Source organism: Carettochelys insculpta, chromosome 5 (genome assembly GCF_033958435.1).
Source record: "Carettochelys insculpta isolate YL-2023 chromosome 5, ASM3395843v1, whole genome shotgun sequence".
NCBI lineage: Eukaryota > Metazoa > Chordata > Testudines > Carettochelyidae > Carettochelys > Carettochelys insculpta.
In genome coordinates, this window is record NC_134141.1 from 108793071 (window position 1) to 108816069 (window position 22999).

General features: G+C 43.9%; 1 protein-coding gene across 10 annotated transcripts in view; it reads left to right on the top strand.

Annotated features, from left to right (window-relative positions):
• The window catches only part of ALPK2 (alpha kinase 2), a 100466-nt gene that overhangs the window by 41389 nt on the left and 36078 nt on the right, over positions 1-22999 (top strand). For all 10 annotated transcript variants that reach the window (XM_074995719.1, XM_074995725.1, XM_074995726.1 and 7 more), the window contains 3 exons: positions 10090-10363; positions 10920-13412; positions 19598-19745. In XM_074995719.1, the coding sequence (XP_074851820.1) occupies positions 10090-10363; positions 10920-13412; positions 19598-19745 (2915 nt within the window). The remainder of the gene's footprint in view (positions 1-10089; positions 10364-10919; positions 13413-19597; positions 19746-22999) is intronic.

Sequence of the window (22999 nt, forward strand, 5' to 3'; positions counted from 1 at the left end):
TTCCTCAGTAGGCAGGGAGGCAGTGGCAGAGCACCCCATGGTGAGCATGTGGGAGGAGGGGAGGTTGCGGGGAGGCAATCCCCTGCAGCTGCTACTGCTGGCTGCCCAGGTAATCTCCATCCAGGGTGGTCAGGGATGGGGTCAGGGTGGAGACAGAGTGAGGAGGAGGAGGGACAGTCCATTGGGCGAGGTGCTAACACACCCCTCACACCCACTCTGCATATGGCCCTGAGTTAGTAAATAGGCGCCATTAACCTGTCCTGTAGCCTCAGCATACAACCAGGTCATCAAGCTGAAGACTTGATCTAACCAGAATTAAAAGACCAGGCACAAAGGCAGACAACATGATTGAGGCAAGTGACGACATAAAGGTATCCATTCTCAATTAACTAAGAAAAAAGAAGCAAGGATAAAAAGGGAGTGGCAAATGGAAATATCAGAAACATAGCAGGAGCCCAAAAATCACCTACCAACATATATAGGATTTGTATCTTATCATAAAGCAGTGCGGCACCCCATAACCAAAATCAAAGATTTGGATCAAGAAAGCTCTGTCCTGGCTCACATAGCCAGTGAGAGCAGAGATAGTGCTCAGACACAGCGGAACGATATGGTAAAGAACCAGAATAGAATATTCCCCTGGAATGGCCACTGTCTTGGCTGACACAGTAAGGACAGAACCAAGGACCTTCGGAGCAAAAAACATCAATTGCTTGAGCTGAAAAACCCAGAGTCTTTTTCTGGGGCTGTCACAAACTCATATCTGCTGGAAACCAGGTACAGAGGAGGCTTCCACAGACACACACTAACTGGCAGATCACACTCACTCAGGTACATACTTAGATTATGGAAGCCTGTATATATAAATGTATAACTCTCACTTATTGGGTCATAGTGAGTGAGGAAAGGCTGTGTTAGACTGAAACTGGCAGCATTCCTTACCAATCCCTTAAATCTTATTTCCTCTCCCACCTAGTTTCTTTCATATGCTAGAACCAACATGGCTATAGCCATACTACAAGCTTAAATCTTTAGCGTTATGAAAGGTGCAGGACTTTGGCAAAGAAAAGGTAACTTAGGTGAGGGAATAGAGGGTGCTAGCTGGATTTCAGGGAAAGGTGTTTTTATTCTTTGATCTTTTCATAGCAAAGATTTTGTTTCTGAATTTCATCTTGTCTATCCACCTTGTCCTTTCTCTTTCATTTTGCATGGAGAAGGGCCGACAGTAGAGGTCCCCAGACTGTGTGGAGCATCCCTTCAAGGGGGTGTGGAGGAATGTCTGGGAGGGGCCTGGTGGGGCCCATGCCAGCCTCCCCCGGGTCAGGGACATAGCATCAGTTCCAATGCCACTCCCCCCCCCTCCCCAGTCACATCCCTGGCTCCCAGTCCCATGCATGTCCACTTTGGTAGCCACAGCACAGCTCCACTTCAGGCCTTGTGCCAGCTCCCAGCAATTCACTGGAAAAATTGACATCTGGCCAGGGCTGCGTTCCAAGCCCAGGACCAAGGCTAGGAATGGGACAGGAATGGAGCTACATTTGGCAGCAGGCCAGGCTACTGGCCCCAACCACAACACAGCTGCAAGTCCACTCTTGCCCCATCCTCTGCCCCTTTCCACAGCCCTGTTCCTAGCCCCATGCCCAGCGGTGGCCCCACTCCCAGCTCCCTTCCTGTGGATGTGGGCAAGAGAGGGCATGACCTTCAAAATTTTGGGCACTGCTGGCTTACTTCAGATGCTGGGCATGAACTAGTGTATGATCTGTATATCCTTCACTCTCCCCCCGCCCTGCCATGAGGGAGGGAACACTCACATTTCTTCTGCAGTGCTCAAAGTCATTTCTGGTCAGAATTCTCAGAGATCTTACTTTCTTTGCTGGAATTTGGCATCTTGCATGGGCATGGAGCACGCTTGAGGTTCCATATGGAGCAGGCTCCAACGTGTCTCTGGTAAAACAGCATGCTTTGTCAGACTCCATGCTGCCTATCAGGTTGCAGAGTGCTGCCTCCGAGATGTGGTTAAAAGAAGACAAACATGCTCCAGCTGCTTTTCAAAACAGGCAGTTGTTAGTATTCTTGCTCTCCCCCTTCCAGATTTTGTTTGATCTCAGAGCGTGTGTCTGTGCTGCACAGACAGGCAGACTGTTTTGGATACATTTTAAAACTTCTTTTTATGAATAATGAGTTCAGCTGTGAGTAGAACTCCTGCTATTCAGTGTGTTAACATTCATTTTTGTTAGGATGGAGTTGTCATTTTGCTCTCTACCTACAGTAACAAAGCACCGGGCCCTACTGTAGTATCACAAATTATCTCTGAGAGGAAACAATGTGTGCATTTGCTTTAAGAATGAGAATGAATAAACATGACCATGATTCAAATCCCTGCAAGAGAAATTCAGCATTACAAACATCAGAGTTACGAACTGATAACCAATCACACATTTCCTTTGGAACGGGAGTACACAACCAAGCATCTGAGCAGACACACACGTACGAAAAATAAATATAGTACAGTGTTGTGTTAAACCTAACTATTAAAAGGAATTATTTTTAAAGATTTGACAAGCTAAGCAACCTCTGAGCTTTTTTCATTTAACTTAAGAGGGTTAAAAGCATCATGATTCTTCTGTGTAGTCAAGTTTCAAAACTGTATTAAGTCAAAGTTCAGTTGTAATCTTTCAAAAGAATGACTGTAAATTTTGTTCAGTTATAAATGTTCAGAGTTATAACCATCTCCATTCCGAGGTTTTCATAACTCTGAGGTTCTGCTGTATTTGGAAATCTCAAAGGAAGCAGAAGTATTGTTTGAAATGGGGAAATCATGTTTATAAGTGTGGCAGAGAAGTATTCTTAGACAAATCCCATTCCTCCTTTAAACCCTTTGACCGTTTCTTCAGGAAGAAGGGGCCTCTGGAAGGAGGACTTCCTTCCAGAAGATCTCCCAGGGGCACACCTCTACATGCTGTTTTGGAGTCCCGAAGGGCCTCTTCCAGACTCCAAATCATGTGACCCTGTGCTAATGAGGTGCCGGGAATTTACATCTGTGCCTCATTAGCATATTTCAGGCCATTTATTAGCATGCCGCTTCCTGAGAAGGTGGCATGTGTAGAAACGGCCTTTGAGTCCTACCAGAGTCAGTTCTCAGGTATTCTGGGATGCAACATATAATGAGGTACACCTAGAGCCAGAACATGTGAGAACTGACATTGTGGTGGTGTTTGCAGCTGAGAAACTGATAACTATCATGAAGCAAATCTTTCAAAAACTGTGGCCTAAGAAATTTGAATGTTCTACAGACCAGAGGGTGCAACCAGCAGAGGAAGAACAGATGAACTTGCTGATTTAAGAGAGATACCTGTTAAAAATGACACACAGAAGCCTCCATCATCTCAGAGGCCATCTGGAATAAGCATCAGTCCCAGACTAGAGGTGCTGATGACAGTACTCTTTGAGATGTTCTTTAATTATTGATATGGCCTAAGCATTCCATCCAGTATAAATTACTTACCCTATGATATAGAACATATTTTTTTTAACTCAAGTGGAATAGGGCCTAAGGGCAGCACTGTACCAAGGACAAAGGATAGCTATATTTAGCCTGTAGTGGTGAAAGATAAATATTAATTAATGTTTTAACATAGACTTATGGCACTCTTTGCTTCTTTGTTGGGAGGAATACCCCAGCCAGTGGAAGAATGTGCGGAAAACTTGCCATGCTTCTTCCACAGATTATCCTTGTGGGACATAAAGAGCTGCGTCTTATTGCTTGTGTATGTGGACATGAGGAATAGGTGTCTACAAACACCATCCCAACAGCACTGTCTCTTGGCACTACCAAGCATGCATGTGCATTGAAATTGAAAATAAAACAAGAGTCTTTCCTGCACTACCCTTCTCTTTTACCATAAAGGATAATAGGGAAAAAGAGGATCCCTTCCATCCTGCTGCATCGCTCATGGTAACAATCACTTATCAGAGCTTCACTTCAACAATACTTTTTAAAGCCTGAACTAGTGTAAAACTGGACAGCTGCAGAATACCATATTTATCTTTTCACTTCTAACACTAAGATGAGCATCCAACCTGGTTAGCAGAGATTGAATATTATTACCATCTGTTGGCCATTTGGTGGCCTATACGAAATTAGTCCAAGGCCATGGTTGAGTCCCCAGTTTGCAGATGCTTAGACACTCTGTGGATGGGCATGATATTAATACAGAAATAGACAGGATTAATCACTCTCACACTTGACACTGATTGGCAGGTTTATCCAAGAAGCTCAGGATTTAATGAATAGGAAAAGAAGCCGTAAATTTAAATTTCAGCAAGAGAGGTTTAGGTGGACATTAGGAAAAGCTTCCTAATTGTCAGGGTGGTTAAACACTGAAATAAACTGCCTAAGGAGGTTGTGAAATCTCATCACTGGAGATTTTTTAAGAGCAGGTTAGATGAACACTTGTCAGGGATGGTCTAAATGGTGCTTGGTCCTACTGTGAGTGCAGGAGATTGGACTCGACAATATCTTGCAGTTCCTTTCAGCTCCATTATTCAATTACATTGACCTGTCCCTCCATGCCTATCAATGATGCCTTTGTCTCACAGCCACAGATATCCCTAGGGAAGCATGGGAACCGGAGTGAAAGAGATAAATGTCACTTATGGGACCACTGTGCCAGTCAATCACACCAGCCCTGGGCTTCCCCAAAGCACACAACCCAGCAGTCACTTCCATTCATTACATGTAAGGGTGGCTTTGGTCACAGCCTCGGGTGGCAGATGAACCCTCTCTTTGGGGAGGCAAGCCCACCAGCTCCACCCCTTCTGCCCAAAGCCTCATCTCACATGCTGGAGCCCAAACCCTTCCTCCATAAAAGGAGAAGCCTTGAGGGGTCCCCCTAGCCCCAGGGGTCCCAGCCTGTCCCCCCTCCCCAACCAGAACAGGCTGAGCTGCTGCTGCCCTTCCAGAGGCAGATCAAACTGCTCCTGTCCCCTGTGCAGCAGGCTGGCCCCAATAACTGGCTGAACTGGCTGCCTCCCCAAGTACCCAGTCAGCCCCAGTGACAGCAGTTTGGCTGGGCCAAGCTGCTGTGCTCCACCTCCACAATCACCAGGCCAAGTCACCAGCAGTCCTTGCTGAATGCTGAGCTGTGCTGGCAGCCTTCCCTAAGTCCAGCTCCTCCAGCCCTGAAGGCCTCTCTGCCTGAGCTGCCAGCCCCAACAGCAGTCTGCCAGCTCTTGTGTCAGTTCTCACTCCCTCACTCTCATCCCCAAGAGGCGGGATGCAGTGAGCAGTGGAGATCTTAGGGTTGGTGGGGGTGCAGTGGGGGTCTCAGGAACAGAGGGCACACGGCGGCCTAGTTGTTTGGTGTCAGGGCGGCAGCAGTGCTGCCTGTTATATCCGCCACCCATGGGTCACAACTGTGATGCATTGGTAGGAGAGCCTGGGGAAATCAGATTATGTTATAAAATGCTGTCAGTTTGGCAGCTTTCATACTCTCTAGAGCCCCATAGGAGCTGACAAGTTTAAAATACCTCTTGTCTCAGGGAGCACTCAAGGAATAGAGTTGCTCTTCCATCCAGGAGCAGCCCCAGCCATTTTGCTGGCCAGGGTATCAAATGTTTTCAGTGCTCCTACCAATGGCCAAACAGAAAAAAAGGTTGGAGCCAGCCAAGCAGAGCAAAAACGGCCCGTTATAACAGAGAAAAACTAACAACCACTAGCAGCATAGCCCTCCCTGGAAATGAACACTCTGCTAACTCACTCCTACAACTAGCCATGCCCTTATCCTCTGCTCTAATTTGGAAGTAAGCAGAAGAGACAGACCACGCACACATGTTCTCTTACTTTCCTTTAAGTTTAGCTGTTTCTCTCTGGTCCAGACAAGGTTTTGTCAATAACGTGGCAAAACTATAGACTTGCCCACATGCTTCTGAGCTTGAAGTCACCTAATCTGAGCTACGTCTAGGAGAGACACTTGGGCTGCTTTGTGAGTGGTTGACTCTATCTCCTTTTTGTGTAATTATTATCTATTTGCCAGGATTTTTATCATTTCTTTGTTGTCGATCGCCATGATTTTCTAACCACAAGAACTGTTTTTTTCAGATGGGAGTCAGAACACAGAATCGTTCTTTACCTTCTCTCATCCCAGGCAGTGCAACACATGTACACTGAAATAACTTGTGCTGCAGAGTTTGCATAATTAAAAACTGTAATTAAAAATTGTAGGTTTTTTAGTGGGTTTTTGTCTTCCAAAACTCAAACAGACAATGCAGTAAGTAAGGCAATTGTTCAAAAATGCTGTAGGCATTAAAGCGTAGCTATCTTCTCTGGCCAGGTGAGGAAAAAAATCAAACCAAGATTAACAGTTACAGAACTGTGCCCTCTGAAATGACTTGTTACAGAAAATATGAAAAGTGACAACACTGAAGCCCTCTAAGTTTATTACAAAGGACTTGATTTAAATACTCTCAGGTATAACAAACACAGGGTTTTTAGTCATCCACAACTGGGACCCTCACATTTATATCAATCAATAGATTTTCAAGGTGGCCAGCACAAGACTGAAAAAAATTTTATACATTCAGATCTTTTACATGAGGCCTTTAGTAACAAACAGTGTTCCCCATGTGCTGTGTATTTGTGAGTTCACTCAGGAGATTCAAATGCTGCCCAGCTGATTAGCAGTGTGCCCACAGCTAGGTTCTTTGTTTCTAGTGGTGGTGCACATTTATACATGCTTCTGTGCAGATAAAATTTATTCTACATGGTGGGTTTTTTTAATAAAAAGGGGAGCCAGTACTCAGCCAGCTTCCCACCCCTCCTCCTGCACCAGGGTTTCCATGGCTGAGGTTGCTGGTGGCTGGCTCCTTGTCATGGGGCTGCTAGGGGTCTTCTTGCCCCCCTGGGTGGAGATCCCGCAGCTGGGGCTGCTGAGGTGCCAGTATTCAGTACTGGCACAAAAAAAGCACTGATTCTAAACGTGGATGGAAAAAAATCAGGAGATGAATAGAAAAGGTTAGAGAGAACATTGGTTACAAGCTCTTTTTTATTATTATTACATAATTTGCCAGTAATCAAGAGGTGTCTTGGTGTACAGCCAATACAAAGATGGACAGTTACCATCAGATACCTACCCAAACAAATGGACTTGACAAGCAGGAAGGAGTGTTCTGTAAATAACCTGTAGTTACCTTGCAATCGTCTAGTGGCCAGGAAACAGTGGTCTATTTTCAGTTTCACATGTGTGAGAGGCACTGGCTGACTGCTCGTGTGATATCAGACTTACTTAGCAAGAAATCAGCAGAGATTGGTGAAAGGTGAACTGTGATTTGGCTGTAAGTGCTAAGAAATTGAGCAAACTTTAAGCTGGTAGGTGGCAATGAGAAAAACTGAAGTGGTGGTGGTAAAACTGTTGATGGGTGGAGTACTCTAGACTGGATGAAAATTAATAGAGGGTTGGGGAATTAAACCCATATTTAGAAGACAACAAGAAGTCCTGTGGCACCTTATAGACTAACATGTTTTGGAGCATAATCTTTCGTGGGCAAAGACCTACTTCGTCTGATGAAGCAGGTCTTTGCCCACAAAAGCTTATGCTCCAAAATATCTGTTAATCTATAATGTGCCACAGGACTTCTTGCTGTTTTTGAAGATACAGACTAACTAGACTACCCTTCTGATACTTGTCAACATACTTAGAAGTAGGCCCAGATACAAACCCTAAAACCTTAAAATCCCCTGAATGATTGGGATAGTTTAGAACCAGCGATGAAGTGTGAGACTGGCACCTCTCTCTGTAAGGGGCGTACAAGACTACTAAGTGGAGAGTGAGTGGTGCTGGTGATGGGTATGAGAGCTGAGAATTCCAGGCTCTGGAACATGCATGGTCACTAGGTGAGGAGCTTGATGATGAGAGATCTGAAGTTTTCTGAGTGGTGCTGGAGGGAGATGAGAGTCCAGGCCATGAAGTCTTGGGAAAAAAGTCTCTTCCTGCTCTTTCTTCCTGCCTCCCTGAAATCATCCAGACTTCTGGGAAGTTGGTGAAGGAGAAAGATGGAGAAAATCTTTCCCTGCCCTCACAGCATCTGGTGAGCTCCGCATCCCACTGAAGCAGAGCTCCCCTGATGCTAAGTGTGGAAAGGGAGGGAAGAAGTTGCCACAGTAGAAGCCACATGGCAGTGCCAGAAGGGGAGCAGTCTTTTCTCTCCACCCAGCATTCCCTGCCTTCATCTCCTATACCCAAAAACTCCTAGCACAATGCCCAAGCAGCCCCAGTCAAACAACAAGCATTTCATTCGGGAATGGTCTTGGACCTGCCTGCTCCCCACTAAATGGACACAACACTGATGCATTCTCAGAAAGCTCTATCCTGCACCATCCCCTTACATCTCAGCACCCACTCTCTTATCAACTCTAACCCAGAAAACCTCACCCACTATGCTTCCACAGCTCCCAGCTCTATCCCTGCAGTGCCTGCACACACATCACACACTTAGAAATAACCTGTTGCAAAGAATTGTAGTCTGGATTGATTGGGGTCATGAGAAGATACAGTGGTTGAGTTCATTGGTCGGGAAACGTCGAAAATCCCAGATTCAAATACTCAGAAGCTTCGGTGAATTTAAATGCCAGTCTGAACTTTACACCTCTAGCCCATCTACCATGATAACCAGAAAGTCATCTCAGATTAATAAAAATATCAAGGGAGCAGAAGTTTACAGAAACATGGTGGGATATTCTTAGGTATACCAAAGGAAAGGATTATTTTGGTGGGGGAAGAGAGTGAAATTACCTGGAAATGTGATTTTCTGCCTCTATATCCACCAGTGATGTCCTCAAGGTTTCAGGTGACCTTTTGACTGGCAAAGGGCTGGACGTATTCCACTGTACAGAGCCATTCAGTGCCACTCTAAAGAATGAGAGGAAAGCTTGTGAGTGGCACAAGGCACTGTGTGCAAGGCTGAGCATGTGGGCTGCACTGTGTACACCCTTGGAATGGAAGGACTAAAGCTCAGGATGTTGTTACTAGTTTCCAAAGTGGCTGAGTAGTGGGCCATATGGAAGTGTTGTTCCAATTACATTCAGCAGGACATTGGCGTGAGACGTTAGTTCTACCACTGAAGCTTTTCACGACTGACTTGTCAATGCTGAGGAAACATGTTTTTGTGAGACTAAGAGGCAAGGCCCACAATAAGATAGAAAAACAGCACGTCCCTAGAGAAGCCAGATTAGATAGGCTCAAAACAAAGCAAGCAGTCCTGTAGAACTCTCCCCATTCTGCTCCAGAATCTGAAGAGGAGGGTCTTTCCCATGAAAGCTCATTACCTAATAAATATTGTTAGTCTTTAAGGTGCCACAAGACTGCTTGGTTTGGTTTAGGAAACTACAGATTAACATGGCTACCCCCTGAGACTATTTAGACTGGCCCAGTCCTTGATGGGGCTTAAGAAAATGTATTATATATTAGTTTATGCTCTATAGATACTCTACTACTTTTTTAAGTTTAGAAATTGCTAGAGATGTGCCAGAGCCACAGATTACTCCATAGTTAGACTCCAGAGTTTCCTGTACCTCCTTCCAAAGCATATGCATTCTACACATGTATCTGTTTTATATTGCCCCTGATCACTGCAATATCTGACCACTTCAAGAGTAAAGTAGATTGGCAACCATTAAGTCCCTAGTGGATTTCATGGAGTCTCTGGCTCTACCCCATTTGGGCTATAAAAACTTTGCTTGGGATAAAGATATCTTGTGTGTGATTGATTTGTTTGTTAGTGTGATAGATACTGCAATTGGGGTTTGCTTGTTTGTTTTTAAAGGTGCTAGCCTAGATTGATCATTGATCTGATCTAGTATCACAGTTCTTACGTTCCACAAAGTTTGGATCCAGATCTGAACTTCACCTGGATTCAGAGATGTTCAGATGGAGAGTTTTTGTTCTGTCTAGGATAGAGATAAGTATAAACCAGGAAGTTGAGATGTTCACCAAAATTTCTCCTACAACCAGGGACATCTGGATTCAGGATTCTGGTTCACATCTCTGAGGTTATCTTAACATTTTGTATTTCTCTTTCCCCCATTTTTCCTAGGTGCAGAACCAAGAAACAAACACAGAAAACTTTATGCAAAGATATAAGAGACAGTGTACAGACCCTGAAATAGGTGACAGTTTCATTTCTATGACTTCTCCAGTAAGGGACATCACGACAACCAACATTCCAGCGAGGGAAATGATGCCCAGTGAAAATGGATTACAAGAAGAACATGTGACTTTACAAAGCTGTAGTGCTCACAATGTGCCCCATGATGAGAGAGAAAGTTATCACCTACAGCCATGCTGGGAACAAAGAGTTAATATTACAAGTAACAATATTTTTTAAAAATTTCCTTCTTCTGAAGCATGGGGGCTGTCTATGGTTGGAGATGGGACATTGGACAGGGAGATCCAGGGCTATAATATGGCACCAAAGCATTCTTCCTCTCAAGTGCTTGACTAACTGTTTCTTGTTCACAGTCCAAATGATCATCATCTGTGGGTCAGGAAGGAATTTTTCACCAGGTTAGACAGGCAATAATCTTCAGAGAGGTTGGGGGAGAGGGGTCATGTAGGTATGGTCACTTGCTGCAACTATTTGGGTATTGTGAACATTTCCCTGCCGTGGTCGGGGCCTCAAACACTGGTGCACATCAGTCCTTCCTATTCTCTGCCTGTGGCATATAAGTAATTTCTAGTGGTCTTGAATACTGTGGCCTTATTATGGTGGTTGGGTTAAAGTGCAGGTGCCGAGCAGTATTGGTGGCATACTAGAGGCTCTGGCCTAGTCTGATCTTAAACTCAGTAATTCATTAGCTTGTTTTCTACATGCTGATACTATTATTAATAAACAAGACCTTTTCCATGCTGTTCTGACCCCTACAGGGCTAAGTGCTGGGCAAAGGGACAGAGGAAAAACGTGTGGTGCTCAGGAGACCAGTGGTAGTGACACCTTCTGTGATGAACCATGTAATGAATATCTGCCCAAAGCAAAGTGCAATCCAATTCTGGGCTCTGTGGAACCTCGGGGCAGAGACTCTGATACACCTTCACCACATGACAAGCTACTGAAACCTTTCTATGAGGACAATTCAGACTATCACATCATCTGTAATAGGAAGCTTGAGAGCTTAAAAATCAGTCCTGCAGTGGTCAAAAGCACAGAACGGGCAGAGGCCAGTAGTGAACATCCTGTGGCAGTAAATATAACAGGAGACAATGAACCTATCAGAAAAACAACAACTGGACTAAGAACAGCAACGGAGGGTGGCAGTGATTCTGACAGCCTTCTAAAAACGGAGGATGCATGTAATGGTACATCCATGAGAAACACTTCTGTCAGACAAACTCTAGAAACAGGTAGTATGTGCCTGTGTTCTAGCACTGGAAATAAAATAGAAGAAGCACCCACCCCTATATTAAGAAATGACATCTTAAATGCCAAAGACTGGTTGGAACACAAGCCAAACAAACCCTTAACTGATGACAATGGATCTAGTCAAATGACTGCTGCCCAGGCAGGAAAGCTTGCTCCTAATAATTCTTCTGAAACATATAATGCAAAATCTCCTCCCATAATTATAAAGGCTCAAAATAATCATTTAGAACAAGACCAAGAACATCAGACTTACATACCAGATAGTTATATTGGTCAATTATCTTCTACAGAACAGAATATACATTTTATAAAAGATCAGATAATTAAATGTAGAGATGAACTATCTACTAATGACTTTCATGTTATACAGAGCTACTTAGGAATAAATTATTCTGATAATCTCCCTGATCTTAGAGAAAAAAAGGATTTATCCAGTAGTTCCTCCTTTGAAAACATGGATCCATTTACAGTTGAAAAATACACTTCTCTTGAAGAAGTCAGTAAAAGTTCTGAAGAGAATTTTTGGGGAAAAGGAAATGAGTCAGAACTGAATGCACAAAATGACAGTAACTGTGGTACTTACCATTTTACAAGAGGTAATGATACTAAAGATTTCCAAAGTATATCTGATGCACAGGGCTGTGGTTACATTAAACAGCTACATAATTTAATTAGGAGTTCTGAAACTGTAAAGTATAAAGATAGACTGAAAAATACAGATCAGGACAACAATAGGGCAGAGATGGATGTGCAGCAGGTGGTGACCAAGGCATTGTCTGAGGAGCAATTTTTAACTGAGACTTTGTTAGAAAAACCCAAAGATGAAGAAAACACAATGGGTAGAGAAAAAAGAAATGTTGGAATAGACGAGGAACAAAATATTCTGACTTTAACTGTCCCAGGATTGGACAGTATTTCAGACTTTCAGCCTTCGCATTCTGAGCAGGAAGCATCAGAAAGAGATACGATTATCCTTGGCCATAGCTGCAAGATGGGGAGACCATTAAGTATGGACTCCTCAGAAGGTCTAACTTATGAATCTGGGCCTGTACCACCAGTTAGCATCATTCAGCCTTTAACAAGTGCTAGTAATGAAAATAATAGTAGTGTAAGTCAAGACTGTAAAGGAGTTGGTGACAAGGTAGAGAGCTCCATCCTTTGCACCCAACATACAAACTTACGAGAAATTTTATCTGCATATGGAGAACCCATTAGCCAAACAGAAGAACCTACCGTCAGTGCACTGCTAGAGGGATACTCCAGCAAAGAAAGCCTAGTGCTGTTTGAATCCTCACAAATGGTAATTAAGGGGGATGAAAATTTGAATAAGTTGGAAACTACACCTGAACTATTTCAGGGCCAAAGCCATAAAACAGCTGAAAAAAACAAGGACGAAATATTTTTATGTGGAAAGAAAACAGAACAAATTCAAGAAGACCTTGAATATAGTCTAGATGGTGGTGAAGTGGAGCCTTATATGCGTGCTTTGATGTCTCCAGAGGAGGAGGAACATATTATCAGTTATAACACTGGGCAGTATGATCCACCCCTGACTCCTACAGATCAGCAAATTGGAATGCTCTCTAATACATACAGGAGTGAAAATACAATTAGCTCTGCTGGACAGCATAAACCTGAACAATTCACAGCTGAGGGGAGTCAAAATGTGATTTCATCAGACATTGTGACAGAGGTCTTAGTTAGCCTCCCAACATATGCCTCACAGAACAGCCAACATTATCAGGAGGAGCTGCCACAGAGCGAATCTCAGCAGTGCTTTTTAGCAGTGGCCACAGCTGATCCACTGAAACAAAGGGAAGAAAGGATAAAAACTCAAGAGGCACCAAAACCCTGTGAGCCCTTACTTGTTGGGCCTGAGGAGACTAAATGTCAGCAAGAAACAGCAAACAGTGAACATTCTGCTGACGGAGATAAGAAAAAATCGTTGTCAAAGGTGCTATCTAAGAAACCTCCGCGAGAAGCAGAGGAAACCCCTCTCGGTAAGAACTCCAGTTGCATTAAAAAGGCCTGGACGGCCAAGGCGAGCATAATTCACAGGGAAGAGAGGGAAGAGCAAAGAAAACTACCAGCTAAAAAACCCGACACAAGTAGGAGGGAGGTGTCTCTTTCTTGTTGATTTTTCCCTTTCACATCCCTCAGAATACAGTATGAATGTCAAAGAGATTTCCACCATAAGACTCCTTCAGCTAAACTAAACCAACTGGAGATGTCATGAATGAAAATTTCCATTCTTTGAAGTAAAAACCACTACTATACCACGCTGCAAATCTGCTCACTGTTTCCCTTGGCTGACAAATGTATCTTGTTTTATGAATGTTTATGCATTTCATAAAGTAGTTTCCTCTGTCTGAGTCACGGCTCAGAAATATGAAGTACAAAGTGATTATTCAAACAGAATCCAAACAATATAACACCCAACACAGTAGTATCATGTTATTCCATTGCTGCAGTGTGTTGGTTTCTCAATTGTGCCACCACTCTGTGGCTCCCCAATGTAATTACACTGCGTCAGGACCTAAATCGCTTCTACTGCTGTCAAACCATCCATGTTATTTATCAAAACAAAAAAAACAGTCAAATAGCACTTTAAAGACTAACAAAATAATTTATTAGGTGATGAGCTTTCATGGGACAGAAGAAGTGGGTCTGTCCCACAAAAGCTCATAATCTAATAAATGATTTTGTTAGTCTTTAAAGTGCTACTTGACAGCTTTTTTGTTTTGATAGAATACAGACTATCTCTGTGTCACTATTCAATGTGTTATTTATGTTATGCTGTGGATCCGCATACTATAAGATGAAAAGGCCCAGTTCTGCATTGACTTACCTCAGTATAAATCCTGAGTAACTGCTGAGTCAATGACATTAAACTGGCATTGATGCAGTGTAAATAAAGTGAGAACCAGGCCCACAGTTTCTGACCCAAAGGCATAGTCTGGAAAGATAAAACACAGCCATGTAAAAGCATGGCTGTCGACAAGTGGGGGGACAAAGGGGCAACTGCCCAGTAGCTCAGCATTTCAAAGGGTCCCAGAGCTCCTGCCACCACTGCTGCTACTTTGGCAGCAGTCAGAGCTCCAGGCTCTTTTGAAATGCTGCAGCAGTACTGCTCAGCTGCCTGCAGCTGTCAGGGTGTGGGTGGGGCCCCAGTGCCCTGGTATGGGCAGAGCTGAGGGCTGACTGACCTCAGGCGCGTCCGTTCTGCTCTTGGCCCTGCCCCTCGAAGGGGTGGAGCTGGTCTCCACCCTCCCACATCGCCCTAGTGCCCGTGGCACCTGTTGGCACCGCTGTAGAAAAGTAATACAATTAAGCATTTGTGGATTTTGCTCAACCTTCTTTTCATTTTTTAAATTACACTTCACATTCGAGTTGTTACACAAATTAAGTTTAGATCACTACTAGGTGAAGCATGGGCCAGGAGTGGAGAGTGACTGGAAGGAGGCTAACAAGTCATTCAAAGACTCTGAAAAAGCTAGCAATCTGTTTGAAGGCTCTACAACAGATGTAGGTCGACCTAGCTACATCACTCAGGTCTGTGACAAATTTCAGAGCCTGTATGCGTGGGCAGCAAGCTATATGGTTCCATGGTGCCCTTGCACCAGGAATATTTCTGGCCTAGGGCCTGGCTCAGCTCCAGCAAAGTTAGCATCTGGATCTCTCCTTCCCACATTTGCCACGTCCATGCTCAGCCCCAGGTACATCCTCTGGACTGCCTGCTGTCCCCCCTGTGATTTAAAATGGTGCAGGGGACCCTGCTGCCACCACTGGCATGGCAGTGGGGCTAGAAAAGCTTCTAGCCACTCACAAGCTCCTGACATATCCTTGAGGCCTGGGGGAGGGGTGTCTCTGTGCATTGCCCCTGTCCTGAGTGCCTCTGGGGACCAAGGCTGCAGGGTGGTGCTTACAGACAGCAGCATGCAGAGACCCATCCCCTAATCCCCCACTGCGTAGGAGCTGCTGCCAGAAGGGGAGTACCCTCGATAAGTACCTCACCCCCACACACCTTTTCCCCTGCATCCCACCCCTCCCAGAGCCTGTATCCATCACCCCCTCCTGCATCTCCACCCCCTACCCCAGCCCAGAGCCTGCACCCAGAACTCCAACAACATCCCAGAGCCTGAATCCCAGATCTCCTCCCATACTCACATTCCCTCCTGGAGTCTGACCTGTCACTCTCGCTGACCCAAACTGCCTCCCAGAACTTCTGGGAAATTGTGGGAGGGAGTTTAAGTCAGGGAGGGATGCAGCTCTGGCATTCTGGCACCACCAAAATTTCTGCAAACCTGCTACCCTGGCCCATGTGATGTACAGAGGCTGACCTACCCCTCACTGTAGAAGCAGCTAGTTCAGTGGAGGAACTTTCTCTCTCTCTCTCTCAGAGAAGTGGATTTGTTTTACATACCACCACCTTACACCTCACTTAAAAACTTAGTTACAATAACATCTAAAAATACCACAGAAAACTAATACTGAAAACTTGCTGATTTTCTACCACCTTATCAAATAAATGAACTGGAATAGAAATACTGTATTACATTTCAGTGTAAGGCATATGAAGCAATAGAAACAAGTCATTGTCTGAATGAACTTTTAGACTGTATTGACTTTACTAGTGTTTTTTTTTTATGTAGCCTGTTTTAAAACTAGGCAAATATCTAGATGAATTGATGTACTCCATGGAAGACCTCGGTGTGCCCCCAAGGATACACGTACCCCAGGCTGAGAAACACTGATGTAGACAACTACGGCTATGTCTACACTAGCCCCAAACTTCGAAATGGCCATGTAAATGGCCATTTCAAAGTTTACTAATGAAACGCTGAAATACACATTCAGCGCCTCATTAGCATGCGGGCAGCCGCGGCACTTCGAAATTGACGCAGCTTGCCGCCGCGCAGCTCGTCCAGACGGGGCTCCTTTTCGAAAGGACCCCGCCTACTTCGAAGTCCCCTTATTCCCATCTGCTCATAGGGGAATAGGGAATTTACATGGCCATTTCGAAGTTTGGGGCTAGTGTAGACACGGCCTACAAGTTACAAGAGGCTCTAGCCTCTTGAGAAAGAAGAAAAAATATGCTCAGTTCTCAAATAAAGTAGAGCATGGGTAGAATGTAGGTGCTTGGAACATCTGTTTAGGTTCTGTATATTTCAGGATAATATTTAAAAGAAATATAATTAAAATATTGTTCTGCAAATGTCCACACATACAGTAGACTGGGTGGGCTTTATACACCTATGTTTGATCCACTTTGATTTAAACTGTATGTTTGTAATCTAGGGCTACCAAATGGACCTACATGTAGCATAGTACAGTAAGCCCTCGAGTTACGCAAGGGTTGCATTTCTGCATAACTCAAATTTTCATGTTTAAGTTGAGGGGAGACAGGATCAGTTCCTGGCTCCCTTGGGCTTGCAGGAGCTGGGAAACTGTCCAGCCCACCAGGGCTAGTCAGTTTCCTGGTTCCCAGAGTGGCAGGGAGCCAAGAACCTGGTTCCCATCTCCCTGCAGCTTGCTGCTTGCAGGACCACTTGCAGAGAGGGGAAACTGATCAGGGCAGCAGGCTTACTAAGTTTCCTGGCTCCAGGGACTGGGAAACTGCTCCTGTCAGGGTGACAGTCACATAAACCAAGACGTGCAACTTGGTTACGCATATCTCAAGGGTTTTCTGTATTGATGAGAGGAGTGACTCAGTCTGCTGTGAGAATGCTCATCTTTTCAGCCTATAGAAGAAAGGGCTGTAGTTAAGGTTGGGAGTTAGGCGCTCTGAGTTCTATTTCTAGCTCTGTCACACACATCTTGCATGCTTCAGTAAATTGCTTCAAGTCTATGCTGACCAAGATTTACAAAGCTGGTGGTTTTGGGTGTCTCTGTTTTGAACACCCAACTTAAAGCACCTTAGGGGGGGTCTAATTTTAAGACATTGTTTGCTCAGCACTTTTTGAAAATCACATCCCTTTAAGGTATGTCAAGTTGAACACCCAATAACTACAGGTCCAATTATTACTAGTCACTTAAGTCTTGGCCACTGATTTTTATAGGGCCATGAACATGCTGCAAGTTAAGCACATACTTAAGTAACTAGCTGAATCAGGGCTTTGGAGTGTGATTCTATTCTAAAACAATGTGAGGTTTCAAGTGTATTGTTTCTCAGCCATTCCTAAACCATCTAATTCCTGGAAAAAGCCACCTTGGCTGCATCTACACTTGCATTCCTCTTTCACAAGAGGTATGCAAATGGGGTAAATCATAAATGCAAATAAGGTGTAATTTTGCATATTTGGCACCTCATTTGCATATTCTAATTTTGAAAGAACATTTTTCAAAAGAAGAAAGCCAGTGTAGACACTGCTCTTTCAAAAATAAGCCCCATCTTCGAAAGAATCCTTCTTCCCATTAAATAAAGGGAAGAAGGATTCTTTCAAAGATGGGTTTACTTTCAAAAGAGCAGAGTCTACACTGGCTTTCTTCTTTCGAAAGAAGTTCTTTCGAAATTAGAATATTCAAATATGGTGCCAAATATGCAAATTTATACCTCACTCGCATTTTCAATTTACCTCATTTGCATACCTCTTTCGAAAGAGGAATGCAAGTGTAGACACACCCCTTATGTGCAGGTCTGTGTTCCTTTCCCCACAAGCTTGCCAACAAAAGTACTTCTCTAGTGGCAAAGATATAGGCTGTGTCTACACAGGCACATATCTTCGAAATAGCCATGCTAGTGGCCATTTTGAAGATTACTAATGAGGCGCTGAATTGAATATTCAGTGCCTCATTAGCATTATGACGCTTCTGGCCATGGCACTTTGAAAGCGCAGCTTTTGAAAGCGCACAGCTCGGTATGGCTACGCAAAGGTTCTTTTCGAAAGGACCCCACACCTTTCAAAATCCCCTTACTCCAATCAGGGTTCGGGATAAGGGGATTTCGAAAGGTGCGGGGTCCTTTCGAAAAGGACCGCTGTGTAACCGCACGGGGCCGCGCACGCTTTCAAAAGTGGCACTTTCGAAGCACTGCGGCCAGAAGCATCCTAATGCTAATGAGGCACTGAACATTCAATTCAGCGCCTCATTAGTAATCTTCAAAATGGCCACTAGCATGGCTGTTTCGAAGATTTGTGCCCATGTAGACACACCCATAATGAATTTAACTGGAGTAAAATGCTATCTATAGAAAAAAATATAAAAATTGCCTTTAGAAGCTATGTGAATGATCTATGTATATCCTCTTTCCCATGTGGCAGCCTGGTCATCACAAAAAATTTCTTTGTTCAAATCTATCTTTTCATCTGGGATGTTTTCTTCTCAATGTAATTAAAGTCCTAAATAGGACATCTCCAATCCAGCTTTCACAGCAAAATCTTTGACTTGGTAATATTGGAAATAAAGGATCATTTTATTATTTATATTACTATATAAATCTCAGTATAATTTCAAATCAGGACCCAGGAACAGCTGTCTGAATTGAGTAATCTCAACTCTTAGCAACGAGTGATCACTTTGATCTTTTCCTGGGATATTTTCCTTAGTATTAATGAAAATAGCTAAGAGAAAGGGACTTGGTAAAAGGAATGTAGAAAATATGTCCAATGTTACTAAGGCAGCTTGGATGAATAAAAGATATTTTACTTTTGGTGACCTACATTTCATTTAAAACTAACCATTATGAACAGCTCTATTCTTGGTCTAATTTTAGTTGTTGAATGTTCAGTTGTTAAAGTAACAGATCACGTTTCTTTATTGTGATACATATTAATAAGCCAAATTAGGGAAATCTAGTCCATTCCACTTTAAGGGTTTACACAGAACATTAGAACTCACCCTCTGTCTGTTATGTTTCCATTGAAATGTTAATAGTGCATCCTGACATGTTTTTAATGTCATTTCAGAGATATCAACAGGGATACACTGAAACAAAAATAATAACTTTGGGAGAACACTCATCTTTATCAAGGCTACACTACCTAGCCAAGAAAGTTCATATTTGTTCCATTCCTCCAGTCTTATTATTTTATTTCACATTGGAGGGTAATTTGCCTTAATGTTTATTCTTAATATTTTAGATTATTTTACCCATTTAAATGTATGTAGCTGACATGTTAAGTCTCTTAAAATGGCAAACTGGTAGTAGTATTTTCTGATTCTAAACTCTGTACATTTCATTTTTAAGCCCCCAAATTGCTGAAGAAGCTCTATGCTGAGCGGTTCTCTGATTGTTCTGGAAATATTAAATTATGCTGTCAGTTTGGGGAAATTCATGAAGACTCCATCATTACATGGACTAAAGATTCAAAGTTACTAGCTCAAGTGCATAGAAGGTAAGGAACGATCCTAACTGGCGTTTTCTGAGGTATTCTGAGATTATCTTTTGAGGGAAAAAATTAAATAGGCTAATAGTAGTTCTTGGAGAGAGAATTGAAGTAATAAGCCTGGGACAATATGCAGACAAAAACAAAGCAATCAGAGTTTGCAGAGCGCTAATACCAGACATTATTTTCCTCCTCTGAGGTGGTTCCTGTCTGCTTGCTTTAGCTGTTTCATTTCTGTTCCATCAGAGTGTCAACTACTGTACAAGATCAAGCTAAGGTGAAATTCCAGCAGCTGGGCCAAATGGTATAAACAAATCTGGCTTAGATATGAGAAACTATGAGATATGGATCTCTGAGTCCTACTAAAAACAGCTACTAGTCAATGAACAGCTTTGTGGAACAGGAAAGCACAAACAAGAAAGGTCACATCTTTTGAACTTTTAAGTTCGGTTTTAAATGGACTTTAAACTGACAGGTATTGAGCATGAACAAGAACTGTCTGACTCCTTAACCAAGCTGGGTGGCTGAGCAGCAGTGCAGTGAAAACAGTAGAAAATGAAAATTTCATCTTTATAGGAGAATTAGGTGCCGTCCCTCTTCTGAAAATCCCACTAAGCATGACTTGAGGCACCTAAATGCCTTTTCAAATACCTTAGTCCCTAGTGACTTTCAATGAGGCTTAAAACTCCTTAGGGCCTATGTTACTTTTGAAAATGGAACTTGGGAGGGGCATTTTTAGAATTTTCCCATCCTTCAGCCCAGGGTAACCCATGGGCGGCATGAGAGGTTATGTGGTTGCAGGGGGGCCTGGCACTGGCAGCTGGGGTCTGCCCACCCCCAGCACTCAGAGGCAGCAGCAGGGGAAGCAGAGCAATGTAGCCCCCAATCGCTCTGCTCCTGGACTGTCTCTTGTGGGAGGGTGCAGGACCTTACCCACACTCCTCGGCAGAGGTGGAGCAATACAACTGATGGAGCACAGCAATCTGGGCCACATGCACTGCTTTCCCCATCACTGCCCATGAGTATGGGGAGGCTGGACCCTTGCTGCCAACACCAGCCCTCCAACCCCACTGTTACCCCAGACCACACCAGCTGGGTGGAAGAGGTGACGTAGGGGTGGATCAAGGGAAGGGGCAAAATGAGGAGGGTCCTGGAGCAGAGGGGGTTGTTTCCCCCTTCCCCAGGCTGTAGAGAGTCACATGGCTAATGACCTCCCAGGTTCTCCCTGACTAGTTGCCCCTGCTTCAGCCCTTTCAATCTACCTCTCTGATCTGTCAGGGTACACCTACACTGCAATAAAAGACCCACCATGCGGTTGCAGCTGTTGACAATCCAGCGTTGGCATTTGTGCATGGGCTGGAGACCACCACCTGGTCTCAGGGCCAGGTCTCCAGCCTGCACCCATACATCTTCACTGCAATTTTATAGCCCCATAGCCAGAGCCCGGTGAACATGAGTCAGCTGACCCAGCCTCTGAGACTTGTACTTCGTGTTTTTTTAAGAGCCATATACAGATATGGATAAAAATAACAGAAATGTAGAAATGGATCATCTAACCCAGTCCTCTCCACCGAGACATGACCAAGTTATCGTAGAACTTGTATGTCGAGTCTTCTCGATGTAGGAGAGACCCAGCAAAAAGAGATGGGGAATCTATGTTGTTTATTCAGATAGGGAAGAGGAAACTAAAAATTATTGACATAGACAGTATGTTCTTTAGTTTTACAGACTATTATAGACTGTGCATTAATACAATACCAGTATAGTGGAGCATCTCTGGACACTACTTAATACAAATAGTAAATAACAAAGGTCAAGAGAGAGGAATTTGAGAATGTCATTGCTCTTGAAACGAAAGCATCCCTTCCAATTATAGCACTACAGCACTAAGGAATGGTGAGCCAATAGTAGCAAAAAACTGGTTAGCATACCTGAGGCATGTACTAGTACAGTAACTGAGCACGTCTCCAACACTCACTAAAGCACATCAGATGTGCCATTCTTAGCTCCCCCTTTGGAAGTGATTCTGTAGAGTGGCAAATATGCAATACAAATGAAAAGGGAACGGTCAGAACAGCTGGAAAACTTATTACGGTTAAGCTTTGTTATCCAGCATGTAGGAGGATTGGCAGGGGGATGGTAAGTAAAAAATTCTAATTAGCTAAGAGAGGGGAAGTTTGGCTAGGTCCGGGTGTTGGTGTGTGGGAGGGGTTTTGGAATCTGGATCTGGGCAGTGCTCACCTCAGGCAGCTTCCCACATGCTACAACATGTTCCTGCTGCTCCTAGGTGGAAGCACAGCCAGGCACTCTGTGAATTGCCTCCACGGCTCCTACTGGCTGCAGTTCCAGACAATGAGAGCTGCAGAGCCAGCACTTGGATAGGACAGTGCCTCTAGGAACTGCAGGAACATGTCACTGCTTCTGAGGATCTATGCAGAGCCAGGTAGGCAACATGATGGCTCCGCACCAACTGGAATTACAGAGCTTTCCAGCTGGTAAAGTGCCAGATCGTATAGCTTTTTATTGTACAAGTCTTAAACAAGAGCAGATTTAAAATAAACTGGATGCTGCAGGAAAGAGTGTGTGGCCACTGAGGCCTTGTCTACCCTTATCTTTAACATCGGTCTACTTCAGCTACGTAATTTGTGTAGGTGAAGTCAACATACTGACTATGGAGTCTTCCACATGGCCAGGTCAGCAGGAGCTGCTTTTCCATTGACAACAGCTACTCTTCTCATTTTGCTGGAGTACCAGGAGTGCTTTCAGAGGTTAATTTATTGCAACACTAATAACGTGATAAATTGATGCCCAATGGATTGATCCCTGGAGAAGTGTAGCTATACCCTGAGAGGTGCAGTGCAGGCAACAACCCAGGTATTTATTGCTAATGCATGAGCTGCATAAAGAGGCCAGAGAACACATTTCCTACCTTGAAAAGGAGGAGAGGAAAAATATTGGGAAGGGTGAGCTGGCAGATAAAGAGAGGGGGCAAAGTCAGGGAAAAGAAAGAGAGATAAGGACCTGTGAAAGGAGGAGAGATAAAAGGTGACCAGGGAAAAGAAAAAGATCTGGGGGACCCAGCAAAAAGAGATGAAAAATCCACAGTGTTTATTCCAATTGGGAAGAGGAGACTAAAAGTTGTTATTGATGGAGTGCCCCAATGCATCAGAACACTTACATTCTAACTCTGACTGGAGTCAAGTCAATGAGTGCCCACCTGCATTGCTAAGTAGGACTGGCTTTAAGCACGTGCTTCAAGTAAA